This window comes from Paralichthys olivaceus, chromosome 6 (genome assembly GCF_024713975.1).
Source record: "Paralichthys olivaceus isolate ysfri-2021 chromosome 6, ASM2471397v2, whole genome shotgun sequence".
In the NCBI taxonomy this organism is placed as follows: Eukaryota; Metazoa; Chordata; class Actinopteri; order Pleuronectiformes; family Paralichthyidae; genus Paralichthys; species Paralichthys olivaceus.
In genome coordinates, this window is record NC_091098.1 from 15407286 (window position 1) to 15422793 (window position 15508).

General features: G+C 45.0%; 1 protein-coding gene across 8 annotated transcripts in view; it reads right to left on the reverse strand.

Annotated features, from left to right (window-relative positions):
• Nucleotides 1-489: 489 nt before the first annotated feature.
• Nucleotides 490-15508, reverse strand: part of kmt2d (lysine (K)-specific methyltransferase 2D) — a 28935-nt gene continuing 13916 nt past the window's right edge. For all 8 annotated transcript variants that reach the window (XM_069527260.1, XM_069527257.1, XM_020089088.2 and 5 more), the window contains exons 35-55: nucleotides 13517-15255; nucleotides 13306-13429; nucleotides 12298-12379; nucleotides 12144-12210; nucleotides 11807-12039; nucleotides 8701-11697; nucleotides 8460-8609; nucleotides 8196-8360; nucleotides 7937-8084; nucleotides 7752-7833; nucleotides 7486-7658; nucleotides 7240-7364; nucleotides 7015-7150; nucleotides 6669-6787; nucleotides 5161-6544; nucleotides 4928-5064; nucleotides 4666-4796; nucleotides 4053-4338; nucleotides 3822-3895; nucleotides 3627-3735; nucleotides 490-3512 (exon numbers count right to left, since the gene is read on the reverse strand). In XM_069527260.1, coding sequence (XP_069383361.1) covers nucleotides 3420-3512; nucleotides 3627-3735; nucleotides 3822-3895; nucleotides 4053-4338; nucleotides 4666-4796; nucleotides 4928-5064; nucleotides 5161-6544; nucleotides 6669-6787; nucleotides 7015-7150; nucleotides 7240-7364; nucleotides 7486-7658; nucleotides 7752-7833; nucleotides 7937-8084; nucleotides 8196-8360; nucleotides 8460-8609; nucleotides 8701-11697; nucleotides 11807-12039; nucleotides 12144-12210; nucleotides 12298-12379; nucleotides 13306-13429; nucleotides 13517-15255 — 8554 coding nt within the window. In that variant the 3' untranslated portion in view covers nucleotides 490-3419. The remainder of the gene's footprint in view (nucleotides 3513-3626; nucleotides 3736-3821; nucleotides 3896-4052; nucleotides 4339-4665; nucleotides 4797-4927; nucleotides 5065-5160; nucleotides 6545-6668; nucleotides 6788-7014; nucleotides 7151-7239; nucleotides 7365-7485; nucleotides 7659-7751; nucleotides 7834-7936; nucleotides 8085-8195; nucleotides 8361-8459; nucleotides 8610-8700; nucleotides 11698-11806; nucleotides 12040-12143; nucleotides 12211-12297; nucleotides 12380-13305; nucleotides 13430-13516; nucleotides 15256-15508) is intronic.

Here is a 15508-nt window from a genome sequence, read left to right on the forward strand (position 1 = left end):
TGTATGATATATAGAAAGATTTCTAAGATTTTGTTATCAAACCCTCATGACCAAGAAATGGAAGCAAGGCATATTTGAAATTTAACATAAATGTTATTACAAATAAAAGACATAACAAATACAACTAGAAAGTATTTTACTGCAAAATCCCCTTGTTCTCTCACAGTAAGATGTGACTTCAGATCGACTTGAGTAAGATCGACTTTGGAACATACCAACTAGTTTTGTTAAACTCATACAACTGAAGCCTTGTGTTGACGGTAGATTAACTCTGTAAAGTATTTTGAACGAGGACTCTGGACTTTGTGCCGCATCGTTTACACGATCAACTGATGGCCAATATAAACAGGATTGATTATGGAGATCAAAATCTGTTTCAGTGTTAATGTTGGTACCTGAAAGGAAAGAATGTTAAAGCTTTCCTAGTGAATTCTTAACTCATTTTAGAGGCAAATGTTTTTCAAGGTAAAAAAACCTGAGAAATGAGCACATATTTAAAATGCATTTTATTTTCCTTTACAAGAAACAAAAGCAGACAAAGAAATAAGATGGAGGGGAGAGGGAGTGGGAAAGCTGTATATAAAGAGATTGCAACCTCTGGCGTCCTGAAAAAAATATGTACAATTCAAAATAATATCCATACAAAACATGCCACATACAATAAAAATGATCATTATATTTATTCATATTCCCTAAAAGTATCTCTGCTGTACAGATGCAACGTCTTTTCTTTTTAAAAAGTAGGTGAGGTTAAAAAAAACCTTCAATTTGAGCAAACTTTATTAAATTATAAGATATGCAGAGAACTTAAATTAAGATTCAGAGAAGTTAAAAATTATTCATTCTAAAATCCAGTGAGCGGCATAATGTCTCGTCATTGTCTTCCCTTGAAATAGAAACATACCAAAAAATATATATATCACTGCTTCGGATACTCGATCAATATCTACCACTTTAGAGAAGTTCTCCATTATACTATGAGAGTGCAATTCATTACCAGGTTAAGTATGGGATTAACTTTGAGTATTACATCATAACATACATGAGGCCAAGTAAACATTTCACAAGGTTTACCAACACATTCACTTCTATAGGGAAGATATAAAAAAGCAAAACACAACAATATTCTCGGGACTTCAAGATTTTCCATTCAAGGGTATATTAATCCAATTATAACCGATTAAGGGAGAGGTTTTGGTAATCAACAAGCAGTAGCATAAATAAAATGGAAAAATAAACACGAACAATATTACATAAATACAAATGCTATGCACCATTGTACTGCTTTATGCAAGAAGTGATTTTCATGTCTTAACTATCGACTCTCCGCGTGAACCGAGCGGTTTCGTGATGACCTCGGCTTCTCGTCGTCACTGATTGGAGAAGACCGGACATTGTCTCACACCTATTTTAACAAACTTGTCTCTGAGAGCTTATAGCAAAAAACACTAATAGAAAAAACAGGTAAATGCAAAACACTCTGGTTCATATACATAAAGATATTAGTTTGCCATTTTACATATATTTATATTTATATACAGCTTTATCTTTGTTAAAATGATATCCAGTGGTTGATTTCTTTTTTTTTCAATTTTATTTCTCTACACTTTTGACTTTATTGATTACAAAGGGGCTGGATAAAGAGTTGCTGTCCCCTAATGCATATACTATATATACAGTTTGTACAACTTTTGCATTTTTAAAATCATGTGAGGTCTTAGGTTCGGGGGAAGGAGGAAACAAAGTAGTATGGGAAGGTGGAGTTTCAGTAAAGCTCCCTTTAAAGACTTTTTCATTCATCTTACATAGAAATGAAAACAAATGCCCTTTTTTCCAATAAGTCTTTCCCTGCCATCGGTTCAGCCTCGAGAGGACAGTACCAGCACTAGGGGAAAAAAGCACACTACAGGGGAAGTAGAAACACTGCAGGCTGTACTCAGGCAGAGGAAGACTTACTACAGTAAAGTTTAACAACAGTCCACTAAAGAATAGAAGAGAGGAAGAGGCATGATTCAAGGTTTAAGGTTGAGCCGTGAAAAGACTGACCTGCTGGGGGGTGGGGGTGGGGATAAAAAGCATTACATGGGACAGTAGTCATGCATCCACCGGCTGGTTTCCAACAAGCGCAACTTCAACGTACAAAGCGACAAGCAAACGTGGTACATTTTTGGACTCGGTAGTCGAAAGCGTCCTGTGATCCTGGAGCCGTTCACCCGCACCGTCACTGTCTTGAGCAACTGAAGAAGGTGGATGTTATTGTGCTTTCACACAGCTGATAGCATGGTTTTCAGACGCATAAATAAAAAGTACAAAAAAAAAGAAAGAGGAAAAAAAGCTACATCAATGTCCAGGATGATTTGGTGGCATTTATCATGATTGTGATTTTAATGCAATATCTTATCAAAACTGTCATATAATTCCTCTGTATAAATAATTCATGAATAATAATTATGTTGGCTCATTTTTTGTGTGTAAATTACCATCAGCATAGAGTAGATTGAGAGCAAACCTGCTGCTTAAGATTCCCTGCTTGTCCGAGAAGGCTAAGCCCATAAAAACATTCCCCCTTTCCCCCCCCCGGTTCCACAGTAGCAGTTAACAGTTTTCATACAAAGCAGTCACTTCCCGCTAAAATCAATGAGGTAGACTGGGTCCAACTAACCCACCTTGGGGCTCCGCACAGTCACAACATCTGGTGCCTCGGGAGCCACAGATCTATAGCATCTCCAATTTTATATTAACTTACATCTTTTTTTTTTTTTTCTTCTCCATCGATCATATGTAGTTCTTTACACAGAGCCACATCAGGATTGTCTAGCTAGCCAATATCCGTGTTGTCTTCATTGATGACTTGATGGGAAAGTGCCTTTTCTGGGAGGTAAAGAAGGGGGGAGGGGTCGTGGTTAGGTGGGACAGGGAATAGGTCCGACTTAAAACATAAAAATGCATCATTAGTTCATTCTTAGTACTTTAAAAATGGCTTTTCGTCGGAGCTCCGGCTGAGCTCTGCACTGCGAGTATTGATATCAGAGGGTCAGAATCATTTGGTAGGCGTTGAGGATTGTTTTCCAGCCACTGGGAGCTTATTGAGAGAACAGTCGAAGAGGGGAAAGGGGATTTTGGCTGAGGAGAGGGTGTTTCACACTAGTCCATTAACATGAAAGTCAGTCCCACCGTCGAGCAGTTGCTGCCGATGGTGGTGGTCGGTTGCTTTTATTGATTAATGCTCTTCAAACCTTTGGCTACAGGTGTCACCGTTTTTATCTGTCAAATGACGGAGGCCAGACTTCCTCCCTCCATCCACGTCTTTCACAACAGCTTATGCACTGGCTATGTAGGATTCAAAGGCTTTGGCGCAGGAGTGTTCTGGCACCAGCGAGACGGGAGCTCCAGGAGCTCCATTTTTTCCATCCTTCTCGTTAGTTCATCCACTTGCGGCAATTCCAGGCTCCACAATGGCAAGGGATCTTGTTCTGATCGTCCTCAAAATCAAACTGGTAGTCGTAAGTCAGCTGGAATAAAGAAATGGATGCGGTTAACAGCAGCTGAGATTTTGAACTTCAAAAGCATAGAAAAGACAGTAAAACTATAACTGAGTCGTGATCGGATTTCAAAATGCACTGCACCTCTTCTCCCTTGGGAATCCTGCGGCTGGAGATGATGATAATCTTGTCCTCTTTGTCAAAGGTCACAACCTCTGCAACACAGTTGGGAGCACAGGAATGGTTGACGTAGCTGGAAAAGAAGAAAAGAAAGGGTCCGTTAAAAACATACCAGACTCAACAAGTTTAAGAGACAACGGATAACAAACGGACACTTACCGAGCTGGGCCGCCTGTCAGAGTGGCATCAATCACCTGCTCGTTGTTGATGCGGAACATGTAGATCCCACGGTTCTAAGTTAGAGGAAAAATAAGAAAAATGTTTAAAAAGGCTTTACAATTCTTTTTTTTTTTTCTTCCATTAAATGTTTTGTTGGTTCTCATGTGTCGTCCAGTGAAAGAATACATTTGGGCACTCCACCCAAATAAAGAAACAGAGAAAACAGTGTACCTGGGACTCATAGATCTTCTCACGGCTATTTGCCACCTCGTTACGTATGACAGTACCGATGTACTCGATGACCATGGTGTGCCTATCCAGATCCTTGGCAGCGTACAGACCCAGGCCCTGAATTCGGGATCGAGCCAGATACACGTTGTTCTTCCACTCGGTCTTCAGGCGTCGGTACTGGGAGGACTTGGAGTGGACGAACTGCTTGCTGTATGGTGTGTTGAGCTCTCCAGTAAACGTGCTCTGGTAGGCCTTTGATACGCTGGTGCTATTGAGAGTGTGAGGCCTGCAAAAACACAAACACAGGTGAGTGGATAGAAAAATGTTATTTGACAAAAATATCTACAAATCAAATAACAAGTTTAAAAAGCTATGGTCCTCAACATTAGGGCTGTATCATTGTTGGGTTATCTACTAAGGAACTCACTTTTTTCATTTAATTTGACAGAATATGTTGCCTGCTGGGGGATAAACTTTATAATACCTGACAAGACACAGTGCTTTAATGATTATAGACCAACCACACAGGTTTTCACTCTGTTTTATACTGAGTCAAGAACAACTTTTGCTCGAACTGCAAAGTCCAATGTCTTGTTCTGTAACGATGCCTTACCTCTTGCAGTGTGTGGGGACCTTAGCCTCAGAGCGAGCGCAGCCACTGGGATTGATCATAAGGGGAAGCTCCATCAGAGGATGTCGACCATATCGGAACTGATAGTTCTGGCAGTTCTCCACTCCAGGCAACTTAAACACAACAACACAAATGATGTTTTCTGTACTTTTATGCACAGTAGATTCGTTTTAGGACAGCATGACTTGTGCGGCCATGTAGTAAAAGGGTTGAAAATAAATGGGACACTGCTGAAATTTCTTACCGACTCTGTGATTCGCATGACAGCATGAACTGTGAGGCCATACAACTCCTCTCCTTTGACATGTTCGGTGAACAGCTTCAACATGGATGATTCGTCTCGGAGTTTAGCCACCTGCTGAACAACCAGGTCCCAAATCCCTGAAGACAAACAATTAGATTCAGTTAATGGTGATTGACTTAAGTAAAACATTGAGAGATATCATATAATAAAGTGGGTCCAGTTTAAATTCTTACCGTCTGGAGTAGTATCCCGGTACTGCAGATCCTCCATGCCATGCTCCAGAACACGCACTTCAAACAGGGGGTGACCCTCATCCTCGCTGATACGGCAGCGGTAGCGACAGCGCTTGTTGGGCACACGTGTGCTCCAGTAGATGCGTGTTGCCTCATAGCCGACTGGGAAGATAGCAGTGGGTGAGTGGAAGTTGGTCATTTGGGAGGGGAGCAACTGGCCAACAGCATGAAAGATGAGACCTCCGACACGGAACAGGTGGATACGGTCACCTCGCTGTAAGATGCTGGCAATCTGCTTCACCTCATCACGCTCAATGTAGACACGCCGCAAGACAGCAAATGTGCTTAGTTCATCCTCACTGGGGCCTTTCAGCTTGTGCTGGGTGCACAACATGGTCTTGTCCTTGAAGAACATGCAGCGTGCCCGGATGGCACAGGCGAAGTGGTAGACGTTTGGGCAGCGCAGTCTGTTGCAGCTGTTGGTGGCACCCGTTTTCTGGCAGAACGCGCAGAGAGTCCGTAATCCACGACGCAATGCTACCTCCACATTGATGAGGGCACCCCCCTGTGTTTCATACACCTCTGTGGACCACAGGGCACAATTAAGGTGCACCCACAGGTCCACATCAATGTTAAGCAAACGGGCAGGTCCATCCGTGGCTCCATCACCTTCATCATGGCAGAAACAGCATTTACGTTTATCTCGAGGCAGCTTGTCTGGTCGGAGAGTAATGCGCAGGCGTTCCATCAGCTCAGACACCTCACGGCTGCTCTCTTTCTTAGAACCGCCCTTACGTATTGTGATGATAATCTGAAGACGCTTCCAGCGAATCCCCTTCCATTTTTTTAATTTGGGATGTACCACCTCCTCATCAGGGGACAGAGGCCTGCGCTGCTTGAGAGCCTTAGGGGAACACTCCATGGCATTGGGAGAATCTTTAGGAGGGTGAACTGGATCAGCAGTCGTGTCCTCCTCCTCCTCCTTGGTGACAAGACTCAGATCTTGATGCTCTTCAGCAGGAGCAGTGGCATCAGAAACTTCAGAAGCAGGCGCTTGATCATTGACCGACTCCGGAGCAGCAACTTCAGACTTTGTGTCATTAGATGGTTGAGCAGCATCGATTGGAGGCACATCATCCAGGTCGGGCTCGATCTTGATCTGTACCCTGGTGGGACTGAAAGGAGCGGGGGAGGGACAAGCAGATTTTTTCGAAGGTTCAGCTTCTGTAGATGGAGCTGAGACAGATGGAGGAGGTTGTGGCGGAGATGGTGAAGGGGGTGGAGATTCCTCCACTGGTATAATAGGTAGGTGGCGCACATCCAAATCATTTACTTTGGTTGTGTAACAGTGCTGGACCGGTTTGTCGTCATTTTCTGAGAATTCCTGGGAGAAAAAAAATGCACCCATGAAATCTGCCGCTTTCAATAAATATATAATAATATATAATAACTATGACTAAATATAAGAAATAATTCACATAGTTCTTAAAAAATCTGTAGTGACTGACCTGTTTAATAAGTGCCAGAATGTCCACTTGTTTCTTCAATGTGCAGCCTGGTAGAGACACATCAAACTGCCTTAGCCACTCATCCTGACTGGGTGAACTGTCCTTTGTGCACAGAGCCCCTGAAAAACAACACAATCTTACAATCTGTCTTAACTTACCCATTACACTTAAACTCTGCTGTCAGACACAAAAACAAGTATGTGAGTGTTTCCAGAGCGGTGTCATCAACCACAGTGCCTTGCTCAGCTCACAAGCAAGAGATTATTCACAGGTTCACACCTGTACAACAAAGTTCCTAACAAGGTGACACGACAGGACAGTCTAGATAAACAAAGTAGTCCCATACCTGACTGACCGGGTCCTTTCCCCGACTCATCCACTCCTGGAATGTCAGGGTTTTGTGGAGGGAAAGTCACCTCATAGGAACCTGGCATCCGAATGTTGAGCAACTGGGCCATGGCCATCATCACATGGTTCAGTTTCTGGAGGAAAAGCCATTCCAAGGTTTTGTTAACAATCCATGTAGATAAAGAAAGGCTACAAAGAGTGAAATGATATCATGAGTTAGTACCTTGGCTGCAGCAGAGGACAATGTGAAGGTGACGGACACCTCGTTGCTTTTGGCCTTGTCCCAGTGGTTGGATGTGGAAACTACTTTGCCATCAACTGTTTCTAATTGTTTGTTTTCTGGGAAGGCTGGAAGAGAAGTATCTTGTCAGTTAAGCAATATAAATGGATTCAAACATTAAGTGCATCTTGAACAGCCAAATGTAATTCACAGAATGAATGTTGCAATGTTTGCAATGTTGTATATTACCGGGTATGGCAGTGCGAGGGATGAGGGGGATGATGGGGGATATTGCTCTCTCCGTCTCCTCCTCTTTAGGCTCCCGAAGGTGAGGGAAACGTGGTGTTTCATCTCCCACATTACTCTCGGGGGATGATGCTGGGATGATACTTTCTGGGGCATCCTCGTCATCGCTCTCCATTCTGATTAAAATAGGACGTGTTTATTGCCACTTAACAACATGCAAACTGTGTGGTCTGACTGACAAAAAATTCAAAACAATCATCCTGCTGTACCTGATGTCCTCATTCTGGTTATGTGGTGGGGTAGGGAGAGCTGCGAGGATGTCAACACTCTTTACCTCCTCTGTAACTGATTCTACAAGGCAAATGATTGAGAATTTAGGACCCAGTTACTGTACAACTACATATCAAATATTCAGGAAAATCATCAATTTCATGAAAATTCCTTCATTGTTTACCCATTGGCACTTCTGCTGGCTGCGTGTCTTTCTGACCCCCAGACAGCTCCTCCCCAGGAGTCACTCCATTCAGCAGCTTGTGCTGTACGGAGGGCGGAGGTGTAGGGGGTAGGGAGGATGGGGGTGTTGGTGGGTTGCTGAGATTACTCTGTAAAGGCATAAAAGGATTTGTTCTTATTTTTTAAGAAGTATTCAACAGCAACAAATTGTAATCACAGTCTACAGCTGACAGCGAAGCACTGGTACAGCTTAGTTTTACCTTAGTGAGTAACTGAGAGTAGTAGTCTGGGATATTGTCCAACACTGCATTTCCAAATGATCCTTTGAGCTGGGCTTTGCCGTTGGCCGGGCTGCTTCCAAAAGGGGCAAACAGATCCAGGCTTGCGGTGATTGAAGGCTCCATCAGGGGAAGCAGAGAGAGACCCTGAAGGGGACAATCAATAGTCTATATGATGAAGAACCACTCTTCAAAACATTCATGGCAAAACTCTTTCAGGAATTTAATTTTGTTTTATCCAGTCACCTGTTTGAGTTGTTTTATTAGGGCCTCAGCACTTTTACCAACTTCCTCCTTCTTATTCTTCTTCCGTGCATTCGGCCCTCTGTCTCCAGCTGCCTTATTTGTGCGTTTTGGCTTTTGTACTGGAGCCCTTTTTGTTATAGACTGTAAGTCCTGTAAAGAGTTGAGAAAATGAATGAGGTTATTTTCCCACAAACAAGTGTGGAAAGGGCAAAATGAATGAAGTTACGAAAGAAAAACGTACCTCCATGTTTCGTGGAGTTCCTTGAAGTTTTTGCTCCAGCATTGCTAGTTTGCTGTTGATATGGCCGTTGATCTCATTGTGGATGCCTTCAGAAGGCCTCTGAGCACCAAGTTGAAGGTTCTTGGTTCTCAGGAGTTTCTGTAGTAGTTGCTGTCCAGTCTCAGATCTGGGGCCATGGGTTGCAGGGTCTCCAGCCATGTTTCCAGCATTGATAAATCTAGTGTTCCCAGAGGTTACCGCCTCACCTGTTGCTTCTCGCTTTATAGCCCCGGGATGAGCCTCTGCTGCACCATCACAGTGAACCTCCCTTGGTTCCTGTTTAATATTCTGTAGGGTCATCTTACACAACTCCCCTTCTCTGGAGCCATGTTGCATGTGAGGAAGATGACTCTCAGTAACCTGATGTGAACGTTGCTGAAAATTCATGTCTTTTTGTGGCCCATTGTGGATCGCTGCGAATGTCTGAGGTGTTTCATTGCCTGACATCTGAGTTTCTACTTTAAGCCCTGGACAATCAAGTGGACTTTTAGCTCCAGGTGACCTGAGTGGGGACGCCTTGACGTGGCTGTATGGACTCCCCCTTCCAGCCCTGCTGTCAGGTACAGAAGGCGAGGAGACATGGGATGAATGTGGTGAGCCTGGGTGGGCTGGGCTCATTCCAAAGGGACCTCTTGGAGAATATGCATGGGACGGAGAGCCCTGCATGCGGCCTGCTGCAGCTGCCATTAGTGCTTGCTGTTGGTTTTGGTTAGGAGTGGGTGGACGCATACCCATAGCTTGATTAAATGCGTGCCGTTGTGGGTCGATAGGAGAGTTAGCTAACGGCTGTCCTGGAGATGTTGGCCTTATCATACGGCCCTGGTCCATTGGGGAACGTGGCACCGGCACCTGGCCTCTCATTATATGTTGCTGCATCATTTCCCCTACTTGTGGCTGCTGTTGTCCAGGGACCATCATTCCATGCTGCATCTGAGGTGCAACACCAGGTTGTTGGCCCAAATGTTGTTGAGCGCCCACTACTCCTGGCTTCACCATGGCTCCATATGTCATCTGTTGGCCTTCCATCCCTGGAATCTGTTGCCCGACCAGTGGCATCTGTCCTGGTGGCATGTGAGGCCTCAGCTGACTTTGCTGTCCTTGAGCCACTGACATCCGCAACATCTGTCCCTGTTGGAGCTGCCTCTGGGCAATCATAGCCTGGATATGCTGTATCTGCTGGTTTGGGGGAAGATTGCGGAGCTGGGGATTCTGAGCAATACTAGCTGGGATGCGGATCTGTCCGGGTGGAACCCCGGGTCTCTGTGCCATCATTCCTTGCTGTTGTGCTCTCATCATGCCCATCATGGCCTGTTGTTTTTGCTGCTGGGCAATGAGGGCTTGTTGTGGATTAGGACCCATAACAACAGGCTGTGGCTGGCTAGGATGGTTCTGGACCATGATCTGCTGCTGCATGCTAGGATCCTTTGACTGTTGCATGGCATTTTGAGCTGCCTGCTGTTGCTGCTGAGTTAAGAAATCAATTGGTTTCCCTTCTTCTTTGACAGTCATCAAACCTGGCTTATCAGCACTGAGGGAGCCTTGCCTCTGGAGAGTGAGTGGAAATAGTTGCTGCTGTTGCTGAAGTGCGACAGTTTGTTGGTTTCCAACCAAAGTTATTTGCTGTTCAGGAACAGACTGAGGATTTGGCTGTGCCATATAAACCTGGTTTTGATGCTGCTGCTGTTGTTGTTGTTGTTGTAACTGTTGCCTTCCAAAGTCAGTTTGATGATCATTTGCAGAGCCTAGCTGACTCATCTGATTGGGAGTGGGGGGACCACTCTGCTGAGGTGGCGTTCTTGGATCAGGGCTCAGAATACCGCCCTCTTTGGGGCCTGAGTTTTGACTGTCTGTGGATACCTGTGGCTGGGGTGTGATACTTCCTGCTGAGGGTGAGGGGCCCATCTGTGGGGTTGAGGGTTGGGAGAGCCCCCCTGCTTCTTGGCTAGGCTGACTGATCATTTGTGTTGGTTGTCTTTGCTGTGCCATCTGCTGTTGCTGGAGGTGGGCCAAATTCTTTGCAAGATGCTGCTGCTGCTGCTGTTGTTGCTGCTGCTGCTGTTGTTGCTGTTGAGATGCCATCATGCGCTGAGCCAGAATGCTCTGTTGTTGAGGAGTCAATTGGACCTGAGGGCCCCTGAGGCCAGGATGACCTGGAGATGCAACCATTCCCTGCTGACCCATCATCAACTGAGGCCTCTGTTGCTGTGATGGTGCAACTGGTTGATTCCCCATAATCCCTGGTTGAGCTGCCATCATAGCTTGTGTGTGGTTAATGGGCTGGCCTCCTCCAAGGTTCTGTGGTGGTGGAGCACCAGACTGGCCTCCAACCATTCCTTGTGGAACCTGCACCATACTTTGCTGACTGGCCTGGTTGGCTAACATTCCCTGTTGTGTGCTTGCTTGTTGTTGGGCCATAAGTGGGTTCCCCATCATACCAGACTGTGGTTGAGCGATTAAGCCAGGCTGTTGATTTGGGTGTGGCATTGACTGTTGACCCATTGTCACCTGCTGCTGTTGTTGTTGTTGTTGTTGTTGTTGTTGTTGCTGGAGCTTTGCCATCTGCATCCTATGCTGGAGCTGTCTTTCTTGTAGAAGCCTGGGGTCTGCACCTTGCATTCCAGGCCCCTGTGGAAAGAATCCTGGTGGAGCGCCAGGAGGAACTGGGGCCCTAGCACCGAGAGCTGCTGGAAGCTGAGGCTGGGCTCCTCCAATAAAGGGCTGCCCTTGGGGCATCCTGACAGGCATTCCACCTTGCGGCATCATGCCAAGGTGCTGGCCCATTACTGGTGTTCCTTGTTGCCCCATCATCATCTGGCCAGGTATCTTGGGAAACATGTGAGGAGGTGCCCCCTGTGCAGAATGACCTGGGGTAACAAGACCCGAGCCTTGCTGATGCTGTTGCTGCTTGCTTCTGTACTCTGCAATAAGATTGGTGTGCTCCTTCTGCTGCTTGCGCACCTAGAACAGAATCATTTAAAACTGATATTAAATTTCATATCAAGATGCGAACTGGTGGGTGACAAGTTGGAAAACTTGTCAAAAGTCAGATTCTTTCAAATCTACATACCTGGTCAAGCTGTTTTTGAATTTTGCTTTGCTCCTCTGTTACCAACTTGAGCTTCTCTGCATCTGCCTCAGCAAACTCCCTGCCAGCTTTCTTAGCAGTGCGTTGTTTTGCACATAGTGCCTTCCGTGACTTGCGGTGAACTCCAATCTGTTCCTCCAGAAATTTTAACTGCATTTGGAGTAACTGCTGAGTGTGAAGAAGCCATTCTTCATATTGGTGCTGCTCTGCATCATCTGTGAGAGAAGATAGCAAGATATAAAAGGGTATGTGGATGGCAACATAGCACCTTTCCAAATGATCAAAATTTCTATTTATGGGGAGTACTGGTGGAACATACTGATGATTCCTTGCACAAACTGTGGAGGGTTAGGTCTTGACTGGGTGGGATCACTCGTTTCTCCCTCCTAAACAAAGAAGAAATGATAAATATAAATCTTTAATATAACATGTAAAATTATATCAAATCACTGTTGCAAAGCAAGACAACGTACCTTTGGAGGTCCAGATATAAGTTGACCTGGATCTGTACCTGGGGCAGAAGCCAGCCTTTGAGCAAGCAAAGACACTTGTTGTCTGAGAAGAGAGCAAAACATTTACAACTTACTCTACAATGATCTTTAAGGGTCTGAAGTTTCCAAATTACAGTGTAGTATTATTAATTAAGCTGCAAAACCATAGTATTACCACCATACAACAGCATCTATCAGACATTAGACAGCTAATCTTTGGCACTGGAGATCCTGTAATTTAACTGTTTAGTACAAAATCCCATTTAGATATTGTTGTTTAAATGTTTTTGGTAAAGGTCATTGTCCAATGTCCATCACCCAATACCAACTTGGATTGATTCTTTTGTTGGATTATTAATTGGCATGGATGTATTCAATAAAATTGTTATGAAATGGGTTCTCCATTCTCAAACACAAATTATTCTTAAAAAAACATTTTATAGGAATGCATTTTAATGTCTGATTTTTACTGGCTTTAAAAGATGTTTGATAATATATGTTCTTTTGTTATCTTTAGTTTTGGACAAGCAGAGAGTCTTGAACAAAGAAAGTTCATTTGTCCGGCCACCTGAAGGCAGCAGAGGCCAAGAGTAAGTACATTACTGACACACATCCAGCAGACACTATAATTTGACATTAAAATTTAGTACAATATTCACTCTCCTCAGTGGAGCATTTACTAGCTATAGTCAGAGCCCTAAGTTTACCAGGCGGTAGCTACTGTAAGACATTTCACTGCTATACTGCACTAATGTTATTCTGTCAAAAACCTTGGCCATTTTCAACAGCCTCTCTGTTTTTTTTTAATCTTTCCAGTGAAGACATGCTCTGCGGGGTTTCAGCAATATAACTACAAATGTTTACAGATGGAGAAGCTGAAGATCTATTTTAACATTTTTTTGCCCATTTAAGGTTTTGCATAAATCATAAAACTGTTAAAAGAAAACATATGGCCAAAACTGTAAAAATGTCCATCCAATGGAAATTTACCTGTTAATGCCAGGTGGACCAACCATTGGATCTTGTGCCAAGACTCTTTTGATTCCCTTAAGTGCCACCATTTTTGCCTTGGCAATGGGGTCCATGATGTCATCAGTAGCAAATTTGTCTAAATCTGCAGTGAAAGAACAGAAAATCTGTTGTTATTGCATGAAACGAACATCATGACAGAATAAAGTAAGTGATAAGCTGAGTTCCTTACCTTTATCAGGGAAGAAATTGTTGGTCAGAGGTGACTGTTTAACCACTGGCTGTGGCTGAGGTTGATGACCGAGCCCTGTATGGATCCCTGGCTGCCCCATCCTCATCATGGCTTGCTGCTGTGCCATTGCCATGTGAGGTGGAGGTGCCATTCCAGGTCCCATAAGCCTTTGCTGCTGTTGTGGCATGTGTGGCGCACGGGGTACCATCCCTGGCTGAGCCATCATTCCTTGAGATGGTGGACGTTGATGGTGTGGTAACATTATCTGTCCAGGTGCCTGTGGGTTTGGCTGTTGGAAATGAGGAGCCATGCCTCCCTGGTGGAGGGAACTGAGCTGTTGTTGCTGTTGCTGCTTTTGTAGTTCCTTCTTTTCATGCTCTAGCAGATCCTGTATGAGAAGAGGCAGTTCCCCATCTAAAGAGCTCTCTACCTTTGCCAAATCTACAGCAGGGGAGTGATGCCCCCCTACATCAGGTAGCCCCAGTGGATCATCACCAATATCTGCATGTGGAGCAGCTGGAGGGAAAGGCAATGGGTCAGCTTGGTCTGGCAGAGGGTATTGAAGTCCCCCTAATCGAACAGAACTAAGTGTAGCAGACTGGTTTCCTGTTTGGTTGGGCCTGGCTGATGTTGTGGTCCCACCAAGAAGCATAGACACAGCCTCTCCCATTTCATCTTTCACCACCGTCTGTCCTGGCAGCAGCTGAGGGGTAAAACCTTTGTCTTCTATTTTGACTTTGGAGATATCAGCTATTTCTGCAGAGGGTGGCAGTTTGGTAGCAGAACCAATTGTGGTGGCTGTTGTGAGAGACTTCTGCTCCCCTTTAGCTTTTCCTTCCACTTTAACTAGCACTGATCCAGAGGGGGGATCACTTTCTGCTTCTACCAGCCGCAGCTGCTCTGAGAAGACATCCTTTGGGTCTCCTTGGTCCAGTTCAGGGTCAGTGTAAGCCAGCAAGTCAAACTCATCACTGTTAAGCAAGTCGTCTAGATGTGGATCATTGGTTTCAAGGTTGTCCAGGTTTCCCAAGTCATCATCCCCTTTGTCAGGATCCAAGTCTAGAGCCAAATCATCCTCATCCTCCACACCTCCATCTCCTGGAGCCTCCCCAAGACCCTCAAGATCAGGCTCTGGCAGTTCCACACTGTTTTCAGCAGCAACAGTCTGGTGCCCTGTAACCAGGCCAGACTGTGGAAGCTGATGCTGCTCAGTGCTTGGATTATTGGGATTGGAAGTAGCCTGGGGCTGCAGGTGGGGCTGTTGTGGTACTGGGCCTGCAGACTGCTGAGGCAGTAAAACTGACAGTCCACCCTGCTGTAACCCCAGTTGTGACTCACCACCCCCCCCTGTTTGAATGCCTCCAGCTTGAGCTATGGCATGTTGCTGAACATAAGGTGATGCCATCTCTTGCTGTGGAAAGAGACGTGGTCTGGACTGGGGTCCACGAGGCATAAACTGGGGTCGTAAGGGTAGCCTCTGTGAGTTGTGCCTCAATTCAATGAACTGTGGGGGTCCTTGAGCCATTGGCTGCATCGTCTCCCCTCCATGCCCTGGTATCATGGTGTGAGGGTTACCCATGCTCTCCATACCCTGAATATTCATGGCAGGGTTGTGCCTTATACCAATAGCTTCCATGCCAGGCTGGGGGAACCTCCTTGGACCCGGGGCCTGGCCCTGCCACTGTTGAGGGAACGGTGGACGGGCAAACATGCCCTGAGGTCTGGTGGGCCCTGGTGGCCTGAAGGACAAAAATGCACAGAAGATTTTTAAAACTGATTTAAATTGAAAAGTGTTGATTGCATTACAGAATTGAACATATAGGCTAAGAATAATATGGGGTGCTAGATTTTTCTTTGGGATTAAATGATTTGTTCGATAAGCACTTTACTCTTCTGGCCCCATTTCATTCAAATATTATTTCCAGTAATAACTATGTTTTAGAAATGTTTTGATGTTAATATAGGTACCGTCATGCTATAATTGCCACCTGC